Source organism: Salminus brasiliensis, chromosome 19 (assembly GCF_030463535.1).
Source record: "Salminus brasiliensis chromosome 19, fSalBra1.hap2, whole genome shotgun sequence".
Taxonomy (NCBI): Eukaryota; Metazoa; Chordata; class Actinopteri; order Characiformes; family Bryconidae; genus Salminus; species Salminus brasiliensis.
This window is the reverse complement of record NC_132896.1, coordinates 27,055,103-27,071,496: the sequence shown is the minus strand read 5'-3', so window position 1 is coordinate 27,071,496 and position 16,394 is coordinate 27,055,103. Positions and strand designations below refer to the sequence as shown.

Here is a 16,394-nt window from a genome sequence, read left to right as displayed (position 1 = left end):
TTATGGAGCGAGTGTTCCTTGACTTCCCCCACCCCCACTTTCCACCAGTCCAGGTCATAAACTGGTGAAATTCCAGTGCCAAGCCTCCTCGGCTAACCTTTAGGTCACGGATGCCCCACCAGGTTCAACTGCTTGGAAGGCAGCTTACCACTACACCACAAACACTGTCATAACAATATGCTTATAGATACCATAAAAAACACAACATACAACCACTTGAAACAGCATAGGAACCACATATAAGCACCCTAGAAATCCTCTTGAATTATTTAAGCTGTAAATGAACCTTACCAGTTATTATTAGTGTCATTAATGGTTTATTGTTGCCGTAATAAAGGGATTCTGGGTTCCCCAATGCCAGATGTCCCATATCTGTGTGGTCCTGTGTGGTCCCATCAGAAGCAAATGTCACCTCTTCACGGCAAAAGCCCCTGCACTTCAAACCTGAATCACTAATAATGTTCTTCTACGGTTCCATTATTTGGTTTTTGTAGTGTAAGTAAAAGGATGTCACAATTTAAGATACACACTGCTTTCTGGCAATGCCAGGGGATTTTCCTAAAAGCCTAATAATCGGTTGGCTGTTGGCTGCACTATAATCGAGGCACTTATTGCACACACAGCCACCCGGCGCTTAGCACTGTAGAGAAAAGAGTGAACACTAACAAGGAAGTAAAACAAGTGCAGCTGACCGTGCCGGATTTGACGGCTGACAAATTGAGCAACCTCTAATCAGGGTGAAAAAAGGCTTGCATTTGCATAAAAAAGTGCCTTATGTGAGTCACTAATGTGAGTCACAAACCAGTGATCAAAGCTGCCGCAGTGTCTTCCTGCACGTTCCTCCCGTAGAGGCCTTGTGGCTAATTGAGGCTGAAACTTGTTATTGTGCTCCAGAGACTCCGAAGCGGTCACAGGGATCACGCTCTTGCCCACCTGAGACGCTGGGCGCTGCAGACAGGCACGGCTGGTGGTCCTGCAGACGCAACCGGCACGCTTATCTGAGGTGACACTCCCTAGAGAGAGTGTGTGTGGTTCAGGTGTCACTGCTACCCAAGCTCTGACTCCATTACTTTAATCTCCACCATGACATCCTCTGCATTTTAATGTGACTTGAAATACCGATGGACGTTTGTGTCCAAGCAAAATAAAAATAAATCATTTCATTGTTTAAGTAAATTTGACAACACCAGCTGACCTTTCTTGTGTGGTTGTTCACTGAGATCCATCAAGAAATGAGCCATGATTCATTTTCACATGACCATCTTCACATCAGCTTTATGCCTTCCCAACTAGCCACTTATCTGGTTGAACGCAGACTGTGACGTTGGGTGATCAAGAAATTCAATGTCAGGAAAACGTCTATTGCCACAGTCAATTTGACGTAGAATAGTGACAACAGCCGACGCTGAGATCTAATTGGTTGTAGCTTTCGATGCCAAATGCCGCCAAATGTCGCATGCCTTTATGACATAAAAAAAACAACATTTGGTTGTGAAGTATGGTGACCAAATCGCAAAAACGCTGCTAAACTTTATAACATATAAACGTCCAAAGAACATGAAATTCTAATGTTGTTAGACGTTTATATGTACTTGGGTTTAAGGCCACACCCCCATGTTTCCAGATATTTTAAAAACTGAGATTTTTGTCTGTGTTTTGGCCTCCCGTCCACACACTTTTTTGAAAAGTCTTAAAACAGAAGTTGTTGCATGGACAGGGAAAACAGAGCTATATAAAGCTAAATCTCAAATATCTCCTTACTCCCTATATAGTGAACTACATTCATACAAGTCATAAAATACAGCGCCTACATGCAGACAGCACTGGATTTCAGATTCTGACATATGGATAAATGTAAATACTGTTCTATTACTGTTCTATTACAAGCTCTACTTAGATTTAGAAACTGCAACTTCTTGACTTGTATAGTAGTGTGTAATTTGGGATGAAACCTGCTTTCTGTGTGTTTCTGTGTTTTCGTTCTTCTTTCAGGGTGTTTCGATATCTCTCTTTATGAGGTACGGTTGCCCCATTTGTAAACAGGATCAGCATTGCCAACCAAAATTCACTGTCTGTACAATATTTGTGATGTCAACCTGATTGTCATTTTCAACTAAAATGAAAAAAATATATAACATTAGAATTGTAGAAAAACATCCAACACTATGGCATCAAATAGTAAAAATGCCGAAACAGTCCTTATACAGTGGCATGCAAATGTTTGAGCTCTTCTGTTACTGTAAAAAGCTAAGCATTTAGAAGATGACCTGATTTCCAGAAGACATAAAGTTGAAGACGACACATTTCTTTAATATTTTAAGCAACATTACTTTTTTATTTCCATCTTTTACTGTTTCAAAACAACAAAAAAGGAAAACAGCCCGAAGCAAAAGTCTGGGCACCCTGCACGGTCAGTAATTATAACAGCCCCGTTGGCCAGTATTAAAGCTTCTGAACACTTTTTTTTTAGCAGCAAAGAGTCTTTCAATTCTTGTTTGAAGGATTCTCACCAATTCTTCCACACAAAAGTCTTACAGTTTTTATAGTTATACCTTCAGCTTGACAACTTAACAGTTGAAGAGATGTTGTTTTCATGAAATTCTGCACTCCAGACACACCTTTGTGGCCTAATTGCGGCCATAAAGTTCTGTTTTTACTTCATCAGTCCACTGGAGTACTTTCCAAAATGCATCAGGCTTGTTTTGTCTCTTTAAACACTTGTGTATTATGAAACCTTATAGTGTCTACATTCTTTAATAAACAGTTGTATACAGGGGTGTATAGAGTTTGTGCCCCAGTAAAATGTTGCAGTGTCATGCTATATAATATTAAATATATATATATCTTTATGCTATATTTAATATAATAAAGGTTTTAACCTGGCCCATGAAATGAATGTAGAATCCATGTTCTTAACAACAATGGCCTTTTTAAATGTTTTTATTACAACCAGGCTTACTTCCTCAAAAGTAAAATCCAACTGCTTCAACTCCATAATCCTGTAAATGCTTTAACTGTGATGCACAAACAAATATTTGTTATTCAGTACACAAGGAGCCTGTGTATTGACTTTTCCTCGTAAGGGGTCGGAAATTCCTAAAAATGAGATATAGTCAGCATTACTGACAAGGTGTACCTAGAACCAGAATTTGTTGAGTATGCATTGTATGAAGCCATGCGTTTCCAAATCCCACTCCTGGAGACTTGTGTGCATATTTAGTGTTTAGTGTAACACACCTGATCCAATACACAAGAACCTTGCTAATTTTTTATTGTGTTGAATCAAGTGTGCTAGATTAAGGAAAGTACAAAATGAAGGATTCAGTAAAACATAACGTAACCTGGCCTTTGCCTTAGACAGAACACTGCAATGCCCAGGACTGTGGCCAATTTTTCTCCATGTAGATTTTATCAAAAGGGCAGGGCATAACATTACTTTAGCATTAAATAATGCATGGCAGAAGAAAGTGATGCAGCACAGAACAGCCCAACCACAATGTCACATCTGTCTTTATCTATGAAGCATGAACTGAACTAGCAGGTAGCTGTTTCTTGCCTCTGAAAAGTAATTAAGAATTACAATGACCAAATCCTAAAACATGGAAAGGGTGGGAATTGAGTGAGTATGAGTCAAAAGTAAAGGATATAAATTGAGATATAATGTGATTTATTTAGCATTTGAAATATGGGGGTTTATTATGCTATGAGATTCACAGAGAAGAAGATTAATGTGAGAATAAGAAGCACCACAGAAGCACAAAACAGCAAATGAAAAAAGACTGTAATTATACAGGAAATCATACAGGCTGCCTATAAGAGTCTTATAGTAAATTCTGACCACAGCAGTTTTCTATAGAATACTATACAGACATTACTCCTCTATTGCTGTGGCAAATGATGCTCCACAAATCACACAAATCAAAGCCATAGAAATAAGCACAAAATAAAAAAGTAAACAACAAGAGGTTTATGTCTTTGTATTGTTTGTAATACCCCTCCAGAACCATGGTGCAACATAAAACACAAAACTACACAAGAAGAATGTGCAAACAGTGAGAATGAAGGAGGATAATTATGAAGGACAGTAGGCATAACACACAGACAGGACAGCACAGCACTGACACAGCACTCAGTACTGCATATGTATGAAAATGTGCAGACATGTAGCATGCTTGACATGCTTAGGTATTTATTTTCTGTCCCAAATTCAAATTGGTTTAAAAATATAATTGTTAATAACTGTTGAGTGAAGAGTGCCTAATAATTGCACAATGTTTTGTGAGTGGTGTTCCAGAAACATGATCCTTTTTAATTATTTCTCACAAAAAACACTGACCTCAGCCTCTTTTTATGTATTGTTATTAAACACTATGTGATTTTAAGATTTTATAAAGTACCAGAATACTTTTAATATTTGAAAACTGCATCTGCATAAAATGTAATTCTAAAGACGCAGTGGAAAAGCTTTAGATTTAAGAGATACAGTCAGCTGCGTTTTCAGTGGTGTTATAGTAATTGATGTTTTGTCAGTGGTGTTACAGTCAGTGGTGTCACAGTCAGTGGTGTCACAGTCAGAGATGTTACAGTCAGTGGTGTCACAGTCAGTGGTGTCACAGTCAGAGATGTTACAGTCAGTGGTGTCACAGTCAGTGGTGTCACAGTCAGAGATGTTACAGTCAGTGGTGTCACAGTCAGTGATGTTACAGTCAGTGGTATCACAGTCAGTGGTGTCACAGTCAGAGATGTTACAGTCAGTGGTGTCACAGTCAGTGATGTCACAGTCAGTGGTGTTACAGTCAGAGATGTTACAGTCAGTGGTGTCACAGTCAGTGGTGTCACAGTCAGAGATGTTACAGTCAGTGGTGTCACAGTCAGTGATGTTACAGTCAGTGGTATCACAGTCAGTGGTGTCACAGTCAGAGATGTTACAGTCAGTGGTGTCACAGTCAGTGATGTCACAGTCAGTGGTGTTACAGTCAGTGGTGTCAGTCAGTGGTGTCACAGTCAGTGATGTCACAGTCAGAGATGTTACAGTCAGTGGTGTCACAGTCAGTGATGTCACAGTCAGAGATGTTACAGTCAGTGGTGTCACAGTCAGTGATGTTACAGTCAGTGGTGTCACAGTCAGTGGTGTCACAGTCAGAGATGTTACAGTCGGTGGTGTCACAGTCAGTGATGTCACAGTCAGTGGTGTCACAGTCAGTGATGTTACAGTCAGTGGTGTCACAGTCAGTGATGTCACACTCAGTGGTGTTACAGTGAGTGGTGTCACAGTCAGTGATGTTACAGTCAGTGATTTTTTGTCAGTAGTGTTACAGTCAGAGGTGGAACCTTCATAAACAGAAAGTAGACCACTTTAATATTTATAATATTGGGACACCTGCTCATTCCCTGTTTCTTCCAAAGTCAGGGGTATTATAAAAAACAGTTGACAAACATAACAGATATTGTATCGCAACATAACATTAAGTGAGATCATAAACATAGTGACCAAATGTAGCCTATTGTTATCATAACCTACATATATTAAATAACCCAAAGCACTGGGACACCTGCTCGTACATATTCATTGACTCGTCTGAAATCAAGGGTATTAAAAAAGAGTTTATCCTGCTTTTGTTAGAGTAACTGTCTCTACTGTCCAGGGAAGAAGGCTTTCTATTAGATCTTGGAGCACTGCTGCGTGGATTTGATTGCACTGAGCAACAAAAGCGTTAGTGAGGTCGGGTTGTGGGATGCTCAATACCCAACCTCATCCCTAACTCCCCAAGCTCATTCCAGATATATTGGACGGAGCACCATCCATCATTCCAGAGAGCCCAGTTCCACTGCTCCACAGCTTAATGCTGGGGGGCTTTATACCCACCTCTAGCCCACACCTGGCATTAGACATGGTGCTGATATGCTGATGTCTACCTGCTCCAGAGGGAGTGTCAGCAATGGGTGCAACTTAAACGTACGGAATGCATTCATTAGAAGGGGTGTCCACAAACATATCGAGTTTGGTTTTAGTATGGTCAAAGGAAATGTGAGAAGGAGAACTTTCCTCCTGAGGAACTTCGTGTACAGAGTTACATCACGCAGCACGTCTGAAGCACTCGGGCGCTCTTCCGGTTCATCCAGCAGAGTGAAGAGCTGTTGAGCGGTTGTGGTGTTTTGAACTCTCTGAGGCTGCAGGACAGGACCCTGCGACGGTAGCACTAGGTAGGTAATAACGTATTCTTGTGACTTAATAGATAATAATATTATTAATAATAATAATAAAGTGACCTTTTTCACTTTTCGAGATGAATATTAGCTAGCTTAGCGTAGCAGCCTGGAGCTGTAGTGTTTACTAACAGCGGCGCTGCTAACGACGTGCTAGCTATAGCTAGCTAATTCACTGAGGCTTTATTATCGGCTGTATTTATCTTTTATTAGTTGTCAAAACTTACCAGGGACGATTTTAATATGGTCAGTACAGTCTAAATGTTGGTACTGTGAGTTTTCGTGCTCAGGTAAGAGCAGTGGAAACTTCTTTACTTTTCGGCTAAAGTCCGTTTGGCTCCCAGTAGAGTCGTCCAACGTCTATCGACGTTAGTTAGCTCCTAGCTAGCCACCGTTTACTGATGAATAACTGCCTTCTGCAAATGTGCTGACTCGTTGATGTCCCCCTAATACCACATGACTGCAGCTTAGCAGAAGTGGAAGCGAAAGTAAGGAGTTCCAGTGTTTCCAAATGGCGACCAGCACCAGCAGCAGCAGCAGCGCGGTGAGTAAAGCCACCCTGAGGGAGGACCTCACCTGCGCCATCTGCTATGACCTGTTCACCGAGCCAGTGATGCTGGCCTGCATGCACCACTTCTGTAAGCGCTGCATCACCACTTACTGGAGGAGCCTCAGGGGCCCAGTGTCTTGTCCTCAGTGCCGGCAGGAGTTCCCCAATAAACACTTCCAGACCAACTACCTGGTGGCTGGCCTGGTGGAAAAGGTCAAAGCGACTTCTTCAACTGGCTACCTAAAGAATTTAGAGGTGAGGACTACATTCTCTGTTCTTGTTCAACCAAGGCCAGTTCCCAGTCCTGGATAACCTCTACTTTACACAAATGAGCATCTTCCTTCACTGACACACTCACGCACTTTAATCCAAGAAAGATAAGCTGTATGTCTGAATATTTGTGGACACCCCTTCTAATGAATGCATCCTGCTACTTTTCGTTGCAGCCGTTGCAGATGCAGATGTGGGCAAATGCACACACACACACACACACACACACATGCTCAGCTTGTATGTTACCTGTAGAACGGTACTGCCAATAGAATAGGACTAAACATGAACCCCTTTGGCATCATATAATGCTAGGTGTGGGGTAGAGGAGTGTAATGCCCCCAGCAGTGGAACTGTTTTCTCTGGAATGATGGATGGTGCTCCATCCAATACTTTTGGGATGAGTCGGGATGAGGTGAGGTGGTGATCATCCAACATCCTGACCTTACTAATGCCCTTGTCACTGAATGCAATGAAATTCTCACAGCAGTGCTCCACAGTGTAGTTGAAAATCTTCTGTGGACAGTAGAGACACTTAATCTAACAAAGCAGGTGTCCCAATACTTTTGTCCAAAGAGCGTATGATAGATTTGTTGGGCTGTGTTAGAGCAGGTGTTCCCAAACTCTGTGGGATTTATTTTACAGATCTAAATGTGTGCAGAGTTACTGTTTGTTTTTTTCTGAAGATTGCACTCCTCATCCCTGTGTCTGAAAAATGGACCCCACTTTAACTATTGTGTTAAAATGTCTGAATCACCTAAAACACATAAGTGAGCAGGGCAGTAGTATTTCACAACACCCTTGCAGTCGATATTTTGAAATATCACACTAATTTAAAGGCAAATTATGTTTCTTGTATTCTTTTTCACCTGACACATTTTCTTATTTTTTCACCTTTATTTAACCACTCCTTTTGTACAACCGTTCTAGTCTGTGGTTGCTGAGGCGCATGCATTCAAAACAAATGGGGGAAAAGTGGTACATGTGATCTGCTCTCCAGCAGAAAGTAAAATGTATGAGCTTTTCTAGAAAAACAGTGAAAATGCACCAATTTGACAATACTATGGTTTCCAACCAAACCAACATGAAGAACCACTAAATGTAATGTTGTAATATGTAATCTGTGCAGAATATAGTTATTATTATAAATAATTCAGTAAGTTGACATGCTAGCCTAGTGGGTTATAATGACGCTATTACTGCTGTACCAAAAATGAAACTTCCTGGATGAATCCTAGAGATCTCCTAGGTCAAAAACCAAAATTTACATTTGCTGCTTTGGTATAAAGTGCAATTCTTGCAAAGCCTTGGTTGTTGATCAGTTAAAAAACAAAGACAACGAAACAAGTAAAACACACACAGTGGCTGTGAACGGCCAGTTCAAACACTTTTCCTAAACTTACTCGAGCATAATGTTGTGTTTTTAAGTCAAATCAAATCTGAAGTGGAGTCTGGAGTGTTGTATTCTCTCCAGTAACTCGGCATGGACCACGATTATGAATCAGTTCCAGACTGTGAAATAATTCCAGCCTTTTCTCCACTGTTAATCTGTTGCTGCTGTTGTACAGCGGCTGCGCTGACCGGCTCGGGAGAGTGAGGCCTTTTTTTCATTATCATTCAAATTGTTTGATTACTTTTAGATTTCCACTTCACAGTATTTTAACACTTTATTTTTAGTGGGTTCGTCTCAGCTAAAGTCAAATATTTATTTACCATTTATGTCTAGAACGCAACCTTAGTAATTACTTACATTAATGCTAGAGGGTAAGACTTCATAACTGAATCTGGATTACAGTTATATAATATTGTTTATTGCAGTAATTCTGCAGACTGTACGTTTTATATTAACATCCGAACTCACTCCACAAGCAGGCTTTTTTCAAACTCTGCATTCTACCACAGGCCGAGAAGTGGCTATACAGTCTTTTCTATAGTGGTCTTTTAGTCTGATTATTGATTATTAATTCATTCATACATAAAAACGAAATGTAATAATGTTAAAATTCAGTGTTTCATGGTTTGTGATAGACACCCTAGCCTGTGACGGAACTTAAGTTAAACTGGTGCAGCTGACTACTGATCTTTAGACTCTTCAAATACATGTCAGTTATTTACTCTAATAAACTTTCCAAGCAGCCTGAAGTTTGTAAATACATTTTTTTCTCTGAAGGTTGAGGAAGCTTATCCTCTCTTTATTTCGTGACTATCACAAGACTGACACAAAGCACATGACATGCCCTTTTGAGGAGAGTATGTTCTTGATACCTGTTTATTGATTTTTGGCTTGTATTGTTGTTTAATCTTTACTGCAACTTCTGGTGTTGTGGATGTCAGTATTTCTCTCTTTCTCCGGGGTTACCTGATCCCAGAAAAAAACGAATAATGTGTATTATTACAAATGTAGAATGTTGAAAAATGTAGATAGAACAGATGGATGTAATGTTTAATGCATCTACTGATTGAGCAAATATCAAATAATGGTTTTAATCAACCCTTAATACATTTTATTGTTGTGATATATTATGTAATATATGTTGCAGTGATATAGTATAGTAATAAAAGAAATGCCGTTCCATGGTTGTTAATTTTATTTTTCCAGAAGAAGCTTAAGGACCGAATGGACTCCCAGAAGTCGCGGAAAGAAGAAATTATCACCATGATCCGCAAAGATGAAGAACAGATGGACACAATAAGGGTAAGTGAATTCTAGGAGCTTTTAGCCTCCCACTGAGTCTAGTGTCTATGTCTGTTTAAGCCCCTCTCTCTTTAACAGAAAGTGGGAGTTGAGCTCCGGCACCGTGTGTGCAGCGACTTCCAGGCCCTGCACCACTTCCTGCAGGTAGAGGAGGCAGCGGTGCTGGAGCAGCTGCAAAGGGACCAGGAGGTGCTGGAACAAAGCCTGGTGCGCCACCTGGAGGCCCTGCACACAGCTGTACGCGACCTCGAGGAGAACCTGAACGCAATCCAACAGGCTGCCAGCACCATGAGCTGCAGTGTGCTGGTGGAGGTGACAGGCCATTTCCATTATTTATATTGGGGTGTAACGAATACAGATGTGCAACTGTTGTAGAACTGACTTTGTCCTGCTATTTTAGCACAGTTGTCATTTTCTTTCACCTCCATTTTCTGTGGAGCAAACATTTAGAAAATTCATGTTCATGTTCACAGAAACTACTGCCGGGGTAAATGTAGGAATTAAATATTAGCAATGTGTGGCGGCTTCCAGCACCTAATTTACATTTCACACAGTAGCAGGACTACCGATATGAGTATTGCACAGATCTGAGCATCTGCTCCAGTGCTGGCTAACAGATGGAGTAGTGCCTCAGCAATGGTTCCCCAAGTGCAGAATCCGTTTTCCATGGAGTCATTGAAATATGTCCTTCATCTTGATAATGTGTTCTTTTCTCTTTCCCCCCTTTAGCTGCCAGAATTCAATTCCAGGTGAGTGGTAATTGAAGAAATCTATTACATGCTTCCTAGTGATATGGCCTGTCTTATTCTTACAGCCACTGTCAGATCAGAATCCTCAACGTTTTGTTAACATCTTGTACAAGATTGCTCTAAATGTTAAGGCTGTGTGCTAAGCCTTAAGTATACTGTTTCCAATATGTCATCAATGTAACTGCTAATCCCTGTACTGTGATTTTTCTCTCAGTTTCAGACCACAATTGCAAGCCGTCAGAATTTCGGATATTGGTGAATTTAGCAGTAAATATATAGCCCCTCTTCAGTACACCATGTGGCGAAAAATGTTTCACAGTTTAAAACCAGGTAATTTCTGTGCCAAATCTTTACTGTAATGTTATTTTTATTTGTCCTCCCTACTGTAGGGGGATTTTAACTTCACATAGGGATTTAAACTGTATGTCCAATGTTTGTGGTCACCCCTTCTAATGAATGCATTCAGCTACCTTAAATTGCACCCATTTATGACACAGGTGTGCATATGCACACACACAGCTTGTCTAGTCCCTGTAGAAAAGTACTGCCAATAGAAAAGGACCCATTTGAGTAGGTAAGCATGAACCTATCGGCACAATGCCTAATGCCAGGTGTGGGCTAGACACAACATTGAGCTGTGAAACAGTGGAAATGTGTTCTCTGGAATAATGGTGCTCTATCCAATACTGTTGAGAATAGGAGTTTGGTTGAGGTGGGGTGGTGATCATCCAACCTTCTGACCTTACTAACATCCTTGTTGCTGAATGCAATCAAATCCTCACAGCAATGCTCCAAAATCTAGTAGAAAGCCTTCCCTGAACAGTAGAGACAGTTACTTCAACATAAGCAGGATAAGCTCTTGAATACCATTGATTTCAGAAAAACAATGAATGAATAGGTGTCCCAATACTTTAGTCCATACAGTGTATGTTGCCCTGATTCATCATGTATCTGTGTAATTATCTGGATTATCAGTTTGGTTGTTGATTTCATTCATAGGCCCACTGCCTTTGACCTTCGATGAGGACACCGTTCATCCAAGCCTTCTGCTCTCTCCAGACCGGACACAAGTGGTGGAGAAAGACGGCATACTGAACTACAAACCCAACCCAAAGCGCTTTGTCCAGTGCGTAAATGTTCTTGCAGCCCAAGGCTTTCAAACAGGCAGGCATTACTGGGAGGTGAGTGTTGGAACCAAGCCCAAGTGGGACTTAGGTGTTGCCCTGGAAACCGTCGATCGGCAGGCCCGGGTCAAGCTGTGCCCCGAGAACGGTTACTGGACCCTCCGCCTACGTAACGGCCATGATTACTCAGCAGGGACCCAGCCCTGGACCTCACTGCCCATGACCTCCCGGCCTCGGAGAATTGGGGTTTTTGTGGACTGTAAAGAGCGCAGGGTTTCGTTCTACAACGCTGATGACATGCGCCTGCTCTACTCCTTCTCCAATGGCCCGAGAGCAAAGGCCTTCCCGTTCTTCAGCACATGCCTTAGTGAGCCTGGCCAGCAAGCCCAGCCAATCCGTCTCCTCCATTTTCCCATCCAGTCTCCCTGAGTGGCCTCTGATCTGATGCCCCATACTTAAGTAAGGCTTTATTCACACTACAAGCCTTGTTCAATTCCAGTTTTTGCCTGAGATCCTATCATTCAGAAAACAATTACATTTAATCCTACCTAATCAATTTCACTTAATCAAACTCTGTGCAGTCCGCATATACAGACCAACAGCAAATGCTGTTTATGTCAACATATGTTCGGTTTGTGGATCAAACAACCAGCTGTGTTGTTGAGTTTGGCCTGATATTTCACATTCATATTTCATAAAAAAAAATGTTTATTGAATTGAACACAGAAAATTACATAGCTTTGTTAAATATAATTGTCTGGCATAACATAATGTTAACCAGTTGCTAGCTTATTTAAAAGAAGTACTGAAAGTACTGGACTATTGGTAAGAGTATTGGATTGTGTGCCAAACTGCAGTACTGAAAAAGTATTAAATCTTATTCAGATGTAGTATTTGCAGATAACTGGGTTGCAAAAACTATTTTTGGTATAAGATTGGTATTTAGATTTGACAGATTCTTTACTATTCCATATCTCTACATTTAGTAAAGGAACTCTTGGCATGATGGAAAAATCGGATATCAGCCAAAAAGCCCCTTATCACTGCATCCCTGGACAATAGTGTAAACAGATCTGTGTCCTGAAAGGACCTGCATGCACACATTTTATTCAGTTAGCCGCTGCCAACGCACTGCCCACACTGGATAATAAGTGATTTGCAGATACACAGTGAAGTGGCTCAGATCTGGTGTAAAAATCAGCCCTGTGTTCAGCACAATCAGATCTACCTAACATTCCGGCAAAAAGCTGGATTTGTGCTGTATTTGTTCAGCCCTGCGGTGTAAATGTAGCTTAGGATGGAGCCTTCAGTCTATGGGTGTGAATTTAATTTGTATCACGTTACACAGTTAGAGCACTAACTGTACCTTTTAAGGACCTGTGGGTCTTCACCACATCCCGTCAGACTTGGAGAAGAGATCACACTGGAGGCCTTCTGCAGTTTAAAAAGCCTGTCACTCATGATTCAGTAGTAATCCAGATGGCTGTCGTTCACATTTTATTCTCGCTTAATCAACATATGTATGCAGATGCCAAACGTATGAACCGATCAATCTGCTATTTAATCTGATTCCTTTATCTTTCAGCCAGACGAGAGCAGGTGCAAAAAGATAGGATTTTGCTCAGATAATTGACATTGATGAAGCGAAGTGTTACCACGAAGCGCTCCACATTGCACAGCCAACATGACCCTAAGCTAGAATTCTGTCTTTGCGAAAAACAACACCACACGCTTTATATATGAGATTTTATTTGTACCTGCTCTCGAGCGTTTTTGCACTTTGAGGTGAATCCAAACAAATGGAAATGCTGGAGGAGCTGTAAATAAATTGTACCTATATTTTCACATGAATCATTTTTGTTGATTTTTTTAAAGGGCACTCTTAAACACTGTAAATGATCTAAAACTTTCTGCATGGCACATCTGTACAAATATAAGATTCTGTGTATCTACCAAAGAGCAATAATAAATCTAATATGAATCAGTCAAAAGTTGTTACAGATTTTTTTGTAGCATCAAGTCATCCCCCCCCCCACACATGAAACTACAGTATTACCATTTCCCATAAAAATTCCTCATTACTTGAAATGTCACATCCCCAGCATTCACGCCTGTTGTGCTCAGCATTCAGCTGATGGGTGTTTTCTCCATAATGCAGTCATTTGAATGCAGATCACAGCGTCCTGCCAGTAGCTCTGTCTGAGCTTCATGAGATGACAGGAAGATGGTCAGTGGTGATCTATTCCCTGTTCTCTTTCCTCCCTCACTGATACAAACAACCAGCACTTTCCACACCCACACGGGCGCGGTAAGAGAGTGACACTGAGTCACTTTCATGCATGCATACTTTAAAGATGGCACGATACCACTGCTGTTACCCTGAGGGTCAGCTGAGGTTGATACTGGTCCATTACTTATTTCTTTAAAAACATGCGTTAACGGAATCACTCCACTTTAAGGAAATAGCAAAAAATCAAATGAACATGATTCATCATTGACTTCAGATGCAGTCAGTCAGCCATGACATGTTTGATATTGGAGTTCTTTTAGTTTAGAGATGCCACCATTCAACTATGCATAGAAATTTGTTTTATAGACTGAAGTAAGACATCAGTTTGTGAACAAATGAAGCCTAGATGTGTTTTGAGTGGGATGAGACATATTTTTGGACATATATTTATGGATTGGTTGTTAGTAACATTAGCTTAGCTTTTCCCATTCTAAACTGAGGAGGCACACATCAGACATCAAAGGTGTATTAGCTGACTGACTGCATCTGGGGAAATTTATGTATTTTAGGTAAATTAGTATGAAAGTAATGTTCATTAGATGTTTGCCCAGCTATTTATTCACAGGGCAGTGTGTGTGTCAGAGTGTAGGCGGGAGTTAAATATCTCTAAATCATGCAACTACTTTATTGAGCATTTGAGTGACTTCAAATAATTTGAAAAACAAAAACAGTTCCAGGTTTACCTCCTTTTACATGACATATTTTTGCAGATACTTGTAGACCAATAGTGGCGATGAGAAGACGGGACTTAAACAGACATGTTTAAAGCAGAGAACTTGTTAGCTGCGTCCCAATGTCCTTGGAAAACTTCTTCTTGATAGCCTATACTTATTTTAATGAGTTTTTAGCTGTTTAGCTCCATTCACAGCAGCTGACTTGAAGTCAATGCGAAATTGTGGACATTTTACCCAATTTAGAAATCCTGGTCAGACGAATGGTCAGCCTGCATTCAGTTCACTAATATGGCAAGCTAAAAGTGCAATCTTCAAGCTGCTCAAATTCCCTACTACACTAAAGGAAAACATACCTGACTTGTATAAAATGTTTTCATTGTATTAAACTTAAAAAAATCTTAACAATCATTTTAATTAAATAAACAATGCAAATAATCATAAATCTGTAAAGATATTACAGTATAATAAATTGCACATTGAGTATAAAGCTTAGTTAGACTGTAGCTAGATACGTAGGCTCAATATACAGCGGCTACTGTTATTATTACATGTCCTCACTTAATGTTATGTTGCGCTCAATATCTAATTTAGTTTTTAGCTAGTACAGGCCTCAAACAGGTAGTGTTGCTTCTGGACACATAAAATGGGCACACATTCAAGCTACCCATGTTGATCAACACTTATCAAAAGCATTGTCCTGTTTTCTCCTGTAGTTTTACCGAGAAGACACGCTTTGCAGGGTGTCCACCTGGGGGGGGGGGTGGCATCCCGGATGCCCAAAACAGCAAGGATGGAGCGGTGTTATCTGTGTGAGCAGGCAAGCGCCTCAACATCCTCTTTCCTCTTGCTCCCTGCGAGGGGTCACACAAACAGAATGGCGGGCCTTGTGCCCCCAAACCGTTTTACTGTCCTCCTGGGGGGGTCCATTAGGCAGGATGTGGCACAGCCCCTGCCTATTTTCGCGGGTGTTGCTAACTCAGACAACCTTGCTGTTTAGCCAGGGGTCAGGCTGGATGCCTTTAAACAAGGAGAAGAGCCTGGACTTGAGTGGCCCATTAACATTCCACTGCTCCGCCTTTTGTCAAATTTGTTTGACATGAGGCTTATGTGCCCAATAACTTAATTACTGAAGCTGGACTTGGTCTGTTCAACAGTGTGGTTCTTTCAGCCAGGCTGGAGAGGTGTGCAAACAGGCAGAGCAGAAACGATCGTGCTCTTCTTTCTGTAAAGGACACATTGAAAGCAGCCTGATCTGGAAATGGGATAGTCTGTCACTGAGATTTGACAACGGAGCATTTCGTGTCAAACACAGGGCTCTGGATCGTTCTAAATTTCTTTGGCCCATTGGACAAACGCGGTCACTGAAAGGACAGAGGCATTCGTTACTGCTTTTTAGTTTATTTGCTTGTGACTCTGAGACAGGCTGTGTCGCATCTCAGGCAAATCAATAACATCATTTGCTACCTGTTAGATTGAAACCGAAGTAAAAGCAATTTTGGCACAACACATTTCCTAAACTTTACTATTGCTTTCCCATTTTTAATTCGGACGTCAGCTGCATTGTCAGTAGAACACACTCACTACATGGGCCACCTAACTTGATGAGGCTGACAAAAATCGAGTGAACGTCCTGGAAACAGCATGAGACAGAGGAGCGACCGGTCAGGTATATCTGGTTCTTGGCAGCGCATGGCGGCGAGTGACATGGTCCTGTTTCCTTCCGGTGAGCGGGATGCTCCGTCGTGTGTTTTCTGACCTCAGGATGTGGCAGATGGAGCAGTGGCACTTCAAGGCCTAGTCCTTGAGCTGCACCCCTGAGAGCACTGCTGGACAGG

At 41.1% G+C, this 16,394-nt stretch overlaps 1 protein-coding gene across 1 annotated transcript; it reads left to right on the top strand.

The window, feature by feature from the left end:
- Positions 1–6,125: 6,125 nt before the first annotated feature.
- On the top strand, positions 6,126–13,586 carry trim105 (tripartite motif containing 105). Its single transcript, XM_072664032.1, has 7 exons — positions 6,126–6,204; positions 6,674–7,012; positions 9,627–9,722; positions 9,801–10,034; positions 10,452–10,471; positions 10,686–10,801; positions 11,471–13,586. The coding sequence occupies exons 2-7, from the start codon at positions 6,719–6,721 to the stop codon at positions 12,022–12,024; spliced, it is 1,314 nt and encodes a 437-aa protein (XP_072520133.1). The 5' UTR covers positions 6,126–6,204; positions 6,674–6,718; the 3' UTR covers positions 12,025–13,586.
- Positions 13,587–16,394: the final 2,808 nt, after the last annotated feature.

Bases quoted from the DNA above. Each gene is read 5' to 3' on its own strand.
- trim105 (XM_072664032.1), top strand. From the start codon at position 6,719: ATGGCGACCAGCACCAGCAGCAGCAGCAGCGCGGTGAGTAAAGCCACC. The intron at 9,723-9,800 runs GTAAGTGAATTC...TCTCTTTAACAG, and splicing joins AACAGATGGACACAATAAGG to AAAGTGGGAGTTGAGCTCCG. The intron at 10,035-10,451 runs GTGACAGGCCAT...TCCCCCCTTTAG, and splicing joins GCTGCAGTGTGCTGGTGGAG to CTGCCAGAATTCAATTCCAG.